The sequence below is a fragment of the Callorhinchus milii genome, unplaced genomic scaffold (assembly GCF_018977255.1).
Source record: "Callorhinchus milii isolate IMCB2004 unplaced genomic scaffold, IMCB_Cmil_1.0 Scaffold4, whole genome shotgun sequence".
Classification (NCBI taxonomy): Eukaryota; Metazoa; Chordata; class Chondrichthyes; order Chimaeriformes; family Callorhinchidae; genus Callorhinchus; species Callorhinchus milii.
The window spans coordinates 62608022-62618235 of NW_024704745.1; the positions used below are offsets into that span (position 1 = coordinate 62608022).

Here is a 10214-nt window from a genome sequence, read left to right on the forward strand (position 1 = left end):
GGTTGTGTTCGGGGCCTCTTGTATGCAAGAACACAATTCATTCTTTTTTGCCAAGATCGCATTCCTCTATTGGATTGTAATGCCGATATGGGCACACACAGAGTTGGCACGTGGATACAATGTTCCTCTGTACGCATATTGTTACACTGGGGCTTTAATCGCAGCCCATGTACAATGTGACTCGTTTAGGAAAGTTGTATTGTACATGTCAAATATTTAGAAACTTCTGCACATATCAACACATTGTGTTTTCTCGTCCCGAACCCTTTGAAGTCTTTAATCGGTAGTTTAGAATCTGTTTGCTGAATCCAGATTAGCATCAACTAATATTGAGTGCTTGTGCACAACATATTTGATGTACCTGACTTGCCTCAGTTCTTTCCCATCTGAACCCGCAAACAGGACTTTGGTGTATTGTCTCATCCAAAGGACGGCATCTCTGATAATGTAGTCTACCTCTATGGCTGCTAATGAGTCTCGGCTGGACTGATCAAATGCCCTCCTCGCCGGTTCCCCCTCCACTACCTTTCATAAAATCCAGGTCATCCAAAACTCTGCTGCCCACATTCTTATCCACATCAAACTCCGTTCCCCGATTATCCCAGTCCTTGCCAGACTGCACTGGGTACCTATCCCAGAGAGGATCGACTTCAAGATCCTCACCCTTGTCTTCAAATCCCTCCACTCTACACCCCCTACTTCTCTGAACCCCTCTCTCCTCACAACAGTGTCCGCTGCCTTCGTTCCACCGGGTCTGGTCTCCTCCTTTTCCCCCGAATCCTCCGCTCCACCATCGGTGGCTGTGTCTTCAGCCACTATGCCCCGAAGCTCGGAACTGCTTTCCTCATGCCCTTCACCTCACCCCCTTCACCTCGCGCCCTCTCTTCCTATTTTCAGGTCTCTGCTGAAGACCTTTCTTTTCGACTGTGCCTTTGGTCACCTTCTTCCCCCTTCCCCTGGCTCGGCCCCGGGATCCGTTACTGTAAAGCGCTCTGAGATGCCATCCGGCGTGGAGGGCGCTATATGAATAATAATAATAATCCTTGCATTTGATATAGCGCTTTTCACGTCGGGAGGATGTCCCAAAGCGCTGCACAGAATATACTGTAAAGTGAATTGACTGTATATTTGTGGGCGAACACGGCAGCCAATTGCGCACAGCAATGTCCCACAAACAGTCGTAGATTGAAAATGACCAATTTATTATTGTTTTTGGTTTTGAAGGTATTATTATTAGGTGTGTGGAGTAAGGAAACTTGCCCAAGGTTTCACCCTCTGCCTGGAATTGAACTCAGGTCTCTCGCTTGCAAAGCGAGTGCTCTAACCACTGAGCTACAGGACTCTGAATCCAAGTTGTTGTAATATTAATGATCCTTGCATTTAATGTTTTTACATTGGGAGATCCCTCAAAGCGCTTCACAGGAATTACTGTAAAGTGTAGTGACTATATTTTGCTAGCAAATGTGGCAACCAATTTGAGCACAACAATGGGCCACAAATAGACATGAAGTGAATGATCAATTTTATTTGTTGGTCAGAACCCTGGGAAAAATCACACGTTTCCCAGAAAAGTAAAGTGTATTATTTTTACATTCACTTGCTGTGTATTTCCAGCACTTTCTCCTTGTGATTTCTAGAGATTTGAATAATTGATTGGGAGAAAACTCTTGTGGCAGCAAAGTCGTGCGATTCACAAAATAATTTTAGTGACTGTCTCCCTCTGTTGGTCACAATTGATATTACAAAGCAAGGGAGATTGCCTGACAAATTGGCTGAAGAACTTGCAACTTTTTGCTTTTATCATATGAACAATATCTCAAAGCATTTTATAGCAATTGTTAAGTGCAGTGATTGTTTTTAGCAGCGATCCCACAAACATCCTCGTCCTTTGGATGAGATGCTAAACTGAGGACCCATCTACCTGTTCAGGTGGACATAAAAGATCCCATGGCACTATTTGAAAAGAGAAGGGAGTTTCTCTCAGGTGAACAATCTCCTGAGTAAAATGTAATCACTCACTCCATGGCTCAGTTTAACATATCATCTGAAGGACAGCTGTCCTGAAAAACCACTTTTCTGGGGTGTAATAGTTCCTTCAAAAATAATAATAAATTGATCGCTCAATCCATTACTGTTTGCTGTAAAAACCTGAGAGCTTTCAAAAGAGAACAACGGTGTGAGCCCAGAAGAATTCTCACCCTCTCTGTTTATACTCGAGTGGGTGAATTTCACTGCTTCTGAAATCACCTTTAATAGGTGCTGTGGCTCCAGTAGTATTTACATTCTCTCAACCTCCCCACTCCCAACATCAGAGTTTCACCACCAAATATGCTGTCCTTGCAATGTGACTGAGATAGTAATAGTGCAAGCAGTAATAAACAGGTGTAATTCTTCCAAGGAATTTGATATCTTGGAAATCAAACTCAGATAGATGAGGGTGAAGTTGAACTCCAGGCAATATTTAACTATAGGTAAATATAAGTAAATGCAGGTGTATGGAAGGAGTTACAGGTGGCTCTTACTTCAAATTGAAAAGGATTTCAAAATTGCCTGTATTCTTTTTGATTAGTTCTTTACATTAGTAAGGTCTCCTGTTATTACTTCTGTATATATGCATTTACATGTGGTTAATACAACCTGTAATTTTGACACCCTCATCTCTCTCCATTTATCCCCTGTATGTTGGTTGCAAGACTCATTTGCTAAAGATTTGAGCTTAATGTTTTCATATTTATTTCCATTAAAACTTTTGGCTAATTATAGTTATACTATACAATTAACTTAATTAGTTATTCCTTAATTAGTTATACTATATAAGGTGCGTTCAGATACATTAGTAAAGCACAATCTTAATGGTACAATTCAAGTAAAATTGGGAGCAGGAGAGAAGATCTTTGGAATTTTAAATGTGTCAAAATTGTATCACGTCCCTGGCAAATCTCATCATCCTGTGATATATCTGGATGGAAGATGTAAAATGTAAACTCAGATGTCCTCAATACTCTCATTGTATCCCTGGACATGAATTGCAAACCTCCCAGCTGAGGTAAGTGAAAGCAGCGAAGTAAAAAAAACTTTCTGCCTGTAGTTTTTGCAGTTGTATTCTAATGCAAATTCTAGCTTTGTTTATTCCAGTGCCACATCAGTCTGGATTTGAATAACTTGTAAACATCTATTTTCTTGGCAGGACCACAATAAGCATGACATTACCCAACACATAAACCCGGTATTTTCCTGGAATTGATTCAGGTCAGTTTGGAGCCATGAATGGGCACAGGTTTGGATTGTTTTCCTAGCCATAATGGGTATGTACCTTCAAATCGTTTGGCAGGCAACCCAGGTTATATAACTCATATTTCTGTGTTCCTGACCTTAACAAGATAATGCAAATCTCCTTAGAGGGGTAGGTGACTATGAGAGTTAGATGTATTTCAGATGTAGTGATCATTAGTGAAAAGCTTCCAATTAATTTGAGATTGATTTAAAAGGTGATGCTAGTAAGCTAGACATCTGCTTGGAAAAAGGCCATAAAAAGGCATCTCCCAAATTAAAACAGATACCTGTCACTCTGGCTGTCTATATCTGTTAGAGAAAGTGCGTGTTGTGTAATAGAGCATTCAACCTTCAATCTAATAGTTATTGTCAGACTTCTGCTGTTTAATAATCTTCCACTCAGGGATATCTTCTGCAGTGTAGGAAAAAGAGAAGAGAAACATACAATGTTTGTTGGGGTTTAATTGACTTTCTGATACACTTGGCAACATTGGGCAGGTCCGCAGCAAAGGTATTATTGGTGATCAATAACCAGTATGTCTTGTTCATCAAATATGGAGTCCTGTAGCTCAGTGGTTAGAGCACTTGCTTTGCAAGCGAGAGACCTGGATTCAATTCCCGGCAGGGTGAAACCTTGGGCAAGTTTCCTTACTCCACACGCCTGATAATAATCCCTCAAGAAAAAAAACAATAATAAATTGGTCACTTCAATCCACGACTGTTTGTGGGACACTGCTGTGCGCAATTGGCTGCCGCATTTTGCCCACAAATATACAGTCAATTCACTTTGCAGTCTATTCTGTGAAACACTTTGAGACGTCTAGAAGTCATGAAAAGCACTATATCAATGCAAGGATTATTATTATTATCAATGAGACTTGGAAGTAGATACATGTCCTCAATACCGCAAGCCCAAACCCTAAAGGGAAAGGCAGTCCTTAAGCTGGACACGTCAGTAATAACCTATGCTATTTTATTTATTTTAACAATGTGCATGTGTGTTCAAGTTAAAAGGAAATAGTAAATATCCATTGGTGCTTTGTATTCAGACAAAGTATAATCAAAAAAATTAAGCACTTAGAAAATTAACCACTTAGAGAGTGGTTGAACTTTACACATTTGGTTTACTTTAAATGCTACCATTGACATTGATATTAAATACTTACTGTTTTACTTGTGGTGAGAGCTACTTTTCTTAGTCGCAGGTCCATCTTGAAAATAATAGGAGCAAAAAGAAGCACCTCTAATTTCTATATTGGTCACAGGTTATTTTCCATTAATTGTGTAGATGTAGAGGTGTATGTAAGTTACTATTTATAACGCACATATGTAGTATGAGTAATGTGCATGTTCAATAGCGATTCTCAGGTTTGGAAAAAGAAGATAAACCGGTTAAGTGTCATCCTGAAGACATCACTGTGCAAGTGACACAGTATATTGTTTCACAACACGAACCGATTCTCTTTAGTCTAAATGGAAACTCTAAATGCAGGCATTGTGAATACCTTATCCATCAATCATATGGATGAGTAATGCTTAAATGAGGATTAACCAGTGCGTCTTTCCTTTCCCACCCAGGAGCTGCTGATCAGAAAGATGAAGAAGGTGGTACGTTTTGACAATTTGCAACATTCTGCAATAAAGTGTGCTACCAAGTAAAATAATTTGGTGTACGCCAGAGAACAGTACAGCATAAGAGATTAGTGCTTTCAAATAATGTAATACCCCTTTATGTGTAAAATAATATTTTTTTCCCTTCCAATTTTCTCCTTTCCTGAAGGCACTGATGTTAGAATCTTAGAATGTTACAGCACAGAATCAGACTATTTAGAAATATAGAAACGTAGAAACAGGAGTAGGCCATTCAGCTCCTCGAGCCTGTTCCGCCATTCTATAAAAATCATCTGTACTGATCATTACCTCAAAACCAATGTACCTCAAGGTCGCTGACCTTTCTGACAGAGTTGACAAAAGGTCATCGACCTGAAACGTTAAGTCACTTTCCTCTCTCCATAGATGCTGCCTGACCTGCTGAGTTTTCCCAGCAACTTCTGTTTTTATTTTTGAGACTTCCTTATCTGTATAGCATAGTGAATCTATTAAGCGAGCTTTCAAATGAACTGGGCAGTGCTTTTCAGCAGTGTCTGTTTATTTTTAAACAATGTACAGATGAGTGTTATTTCTTAGAAACCCACTGCAGTTTAAATTCACATAATTACCCATTAACTAAATTACAAGTGCAATCCATTGGTTAGGACATGCTCACATTGCGGTGTAGACTGAATGTACTGTAAAGAATTCAGACTAGACAAAAGCTAAAGTCTAATTCTATTTAATACAAAAAGCTCATAAGTCAGTTTCCCTGCTGGGCAACCCGAGTAACCGCAATAGTAAAAGACGCGTAATGAAACAATACTACCAGATGACTGGAGGACTTCCCTTCTATGGTCAGCACGTTCACAGCTTAACCCACCAACGAAGACAAGTCCAAAGTTCCAGTCTCACCCTTATTTATAATTAAGTGTCCCATTGTCCTCCATATAAGGTTCTTCTTCGTGCAGGACGCAACCGCTTCCTGTTTTCCACTCATCCTTCTGCTTTGCACTCCGCACTGCGACCTTGGTTCTGTTGTTCAGACTCGGTTGCCCCCAAACCATCATTCAGCTATCTTCCCACTTTTGTGTAGCCAAGGTCTCTGAATACCACATTCCTTCTCCATAATCAGCATCCCGTACCCTCCTTATTGTTCTTCAATCAACAAACTTACTCATAAGAGTGATAACAGCTTTTACAATTAACATCTTACATCTGCTTTGATTGTATTTACTCATGGGACTGCTTTAACTACTATGGGATTATACAGCATATATTTTAAACATAACAGTACTATGTACTAATCTTTGTGCTAGTACCCCATTCCTCTGCCCACCCGCTCAGCTAACACAGACCACCCCCCCACCCCTGTGCGTCCCCCGGCCTCTCCGCTCCCCCACTGATGGCCAAGTCTTCATCCACTACACCTCTCATTTCCCGAATTCCCTGCCTCAATCCGTCTGTCTCGCTCACTCTATCTATCTTTAAATCTTGACTCAAAACCTACCTCTTTGATCCCTCACCTTTTGCTCTCTCTTCTTCCTTGCTCAGCATCCAACCTCACCACCATACAGCGTAAATCCCACCACTGTACATCACCCAACCCCAGCACTATACAGCATCCAACCCCAGCAGAGCCGGAGTACAATTCCATGCACAGGCAATCAGAAAATTTCTCTAGTGCCCCAGGAATGGTTCCCAATGCTTACCATCCTCTGTAGCCTAGTTCAGAACCATTTAATGCTGACTGTTGTTAAATCATGGATGTTTTATAGTATCTTCACTGAGGTTACCCAAAACATCTTGTGCTTTTGCCATTATTATAGCAGGAGAATTAACATTGCTCTTCAGATTTTTTTTTTAAAAATCTCTGCAATAAAGGTATATGGGTTTTTTTCCACAGAAAGATTCAGTGTATTTAAAAAGTGTTTGAGCTTGTTAAATACAATGGATTAATCTGTGATACTTCCACAGGATTAGAAGTTAATCCTAGATAGTTAGCTAGTAAATAAAGTCCAGTCCGCAAGTAAAATGCTTATCTAAATTTTAACTAAATCACTGTGAAGAACTAACATTGTTGCAGTAAGGCTTTTCAAACATTGGTGTAGATTTATTACTACAATGGTAAACACAGACCACTGATAATAAGTAACTGTGGAATACAATTTAAAATAGAAGTAAAACATTTTTAGATTGTTCTGTTTTATTTTATTTTCGTTTTATTTTCCCTATTTTTTGTCTTTACTGCTCTGTTTTCTTTTAACTAAAAATATTTTCTAACTCATTTCTATGTCATTTTAAAACCCATCACTATATTGGCACTTGGTTTTCCTTGACTGTAGCACTCTAATTACAGGTCAGTTTTACATCCTTTGAAAATGCCAGATACTGCAGACTGATATGATCATATCTGTTATGATGGCCAGGTTAATCTTTCCCATGAAACATGTGTCTAACCAGGAAATCTGAGTTGCACATGAGTTAATCTCTGGGGGGCACTAAAATCATCAAGCTTGTATAAATGAATACATGATTAATAAATTGTTTTGAGGTTGATTCACATTTCAAAAATGTAACTGTATAAAGGAATGACAATTAACTATTCTTTGGATAAATTGGCTCTAATCTGGAATAGATTGGGTGAAATTCAACTAGTCTGTGGTGTTACTATAACATTATGCACTGTAATGAGATCTCTGGTTTAATTGGTAGGACTCTGAATAAAGTTGTGGGTTCAAGCCTCATTATTGAATATTGAGTCTAGTTTATAGACTTTTAGTCTTCTGTTGCTTCTGATTTTAAAGATCCCACATTCTGTTCGAAAAGAGAAGAGAGTTTCTCCTGGTGTTCTGGCCAACAATCCTCTGGATACAATTGGTCATTCACGTTTTGGCTGTTTGTGGGAAATTGCTCTATGCAAATTGCCTGCTGCAAAGTGCTGTGAGATGGTACCCCATTTTAAGGGCCTGATATAAATGCAAATTGCTGCTACTGTTGCATTGTTTGCTGACAAATACACAATTGTTAGGTTTTGTAGGGAACCAACCAAGATAAAGTAACCAATCTTTAATTTCACTATCAGCCCCTCCTCAGAGAGCTTTAATCAATTCCCTGCCCTCTAATTCTGTACTGAATCTTTAGTGTTTGTTCCCTAGAAAGATTTTACATTAATGTGAATTTGCTTTGTTTTGCAGCTGAGGCTGGAGAAAGACACACCTTGCCTTACTGGAGCGGATCTGTTTTGGATTTCTTTGCTGGGTTGAACATCTCCGCAGACTGGCTGGGCTTGTGAAGATTGATGAAATTAGTCGCACTCTGGGCTTTCTGGAAATTCTGGGCTCACTTCCCATCTGCCAGCAAACTGGGTTACAAAGTTCCTGATCACGAAGAATAGGCCTTGTATTCTGACTTCTTATCCAGAAATAACTGTGAAATTAGCACAAACTCTTCTGAAAGCGCAAGTGCATTGGAAATCTGCACATGTTGCTACAAATATTGTAATGTTTTACAGATGTACTGTGTAATTAAAACATTCAGACACTTAAGGAATGATGTAAATTAAATGCATTTACATAGCGGTTTGATTCACCAATCTTGTAATATTAAGGTGACTTAAACTTTTCATTTCCTGACAAAGTAATAAGTGCATTAACAACAACTTGCAGTTATATAGAGCCCTTCATATGGGGTAGGGTCCCGGAATGCTTGACAATGGCGGAATCCGACACCGAGCCAGGGGGAGAGGGAAGGTGGAGGTGACTGTAAGCACAATCAAAAAGGGAAGTCTTTAGGTGGGATTTGAAGGTGGGGAGGGAGGGAAAAGGTGGAGTGATTGACGGAGAGAGTTCCAGAGTTACGGGGCATAGTGACTGAAGGCATGGCCACCGATGGTGGAGCGGAGGGGACGAGGGACAAACAGAAGGCCGGAGCCTGAGGCAGCAGGTGGGGAAGTGGAGGGTGCGCGGAAATGAACGGATTTGAAAACAAGTGAGAGAATCTTGAAATCGATCCTTCCGATAATTAGGAGCCCGGGGAGCCTGGCACGGACTGGTGTGATGGGGCTACAGAGTTTTGTGTGGACGGTGGAGTTTTTAATTAGTTGAAGCTTGTATATGGTGGAGCTGGGCAGACCAGTGAGGAGAGCATTGTCAAGTCCAGCCAGGAATTGATGAAGGCGTAGACGAGGGTTTCGGCTGCAGTGGGTGTGAGGTATAGACGGAGGTGGGCAATGTGGCGTAAGTGCGGAAAAGAAGCGTTCCTGGTCATGGAACAGATGTGGGGGAGAAAGGAAAACTGTGGATCGGACCTGACGCCTTAATTTCACACGGGTTCAGTGAGTCTGAGAGAGAGCCTAGGGAGATTGAGGAGTTTAGAACTGCAGGAGAGAAGACATTGACGGGAGCCAATCAGTATGGCTTTCGTCTTGCTGACATTCAGCTTTAGGGTTAGTTTGCGTTCATCCAGGTCTTGATGTTCGTTAAACAAGCTGACAGGAAATCAGTGGACTGGGAGTTACAGCTGGAGGAGAAGTAGATTTGTGTGTCATCCTCATACATGTGGAAGTTGATCCCGAGTCTGCAGATGACGTCACCCAGAGGGAGGGTGTAGATAAGAAAAAGAAGGGTGGAGTCTTGGAGTACCCCACAGCTGACCAGGCGGGGGTGTGAGGAAAAAACATTTGCTGAGATATATTGTTGTCGGTTTGTTAAGTAGGACTTGAATCATGCGAGTAAGGTCCCACTAAGATGGATGAGGGAGTAGAGGCGCTGGAGGAGGATGGTGTGATCGACTGTAGGGAACGCAGTGGAGAGGTAAAGAATGAGGGAGTCCTAGTCACACAGAGAGAGAAAATAATGTGTTACTTTGATGAGCATTGTGCTGTGGGCAGAGAGAAAACCAGACTGGAGGCGTTCGAATAGGGAGTGGAGGGAGAGGTTTGGGCCAGAAATGGCAGGTTTGAGATGGGTCTGAAGTCTATGATGTTGGAGGGATCTTTAAGAAGAGGAGTGATGATAGCGGTTTTGAGGGGCAGTCGGACAGCACCTGAGGAGAGGGACTGGTTGATTGTGTCAGCCAGCAGTGAGAAGCGGGAGTTGAGTGACCAGAGCCAGGGGAGGGGTTGAGGCAGCAGGGCTTCATCTGGGTGATGGTGGGGAAAAGGGTGATGAAGGGGGTATATGGGGGGAGGAGGTGGGAATGGAGGTGATAGGCGACATGGTAGGGGAGAGGAGGAGGTAGTTACGCGGATGCCCCAAGAAGGACAGTCCCGATGATGTAGTTAGTCCATAGAGCGGCAGCTTTTGGACTAAATACTCACTGATTTGAATCCTGGTCCATGCCGAGTTTGC

General features: G+C 41.3%; 1 protein-coding gene across 1 annotated transcript; it reads left to right on the forward strand.

Moving 5' to 3' along the window:
- The first annotated feature begins 3253 nt into the window (after nucleotides 1-3253).
- Nucleotides 3254-8411, forward strand: otos2 (otospiralin 2). The gene is given in 5 exon segments (XM_042334080.1): nucleotides 3254-3305; nucleotides 4852-4881; nucleotides 8061-8117; nucleotides 8120-8181; nucleotides 8183-8411. Coding segments are annotated over 5 exon segments (231 nt in total). The 5' UTR covers nucleotides 3254-3301; the 3' UTR covers nucleotides 8261-8411.
- The last annotated feature ends 1803 nt before the right edge of the window (nucleotides 8412-10214 follow it).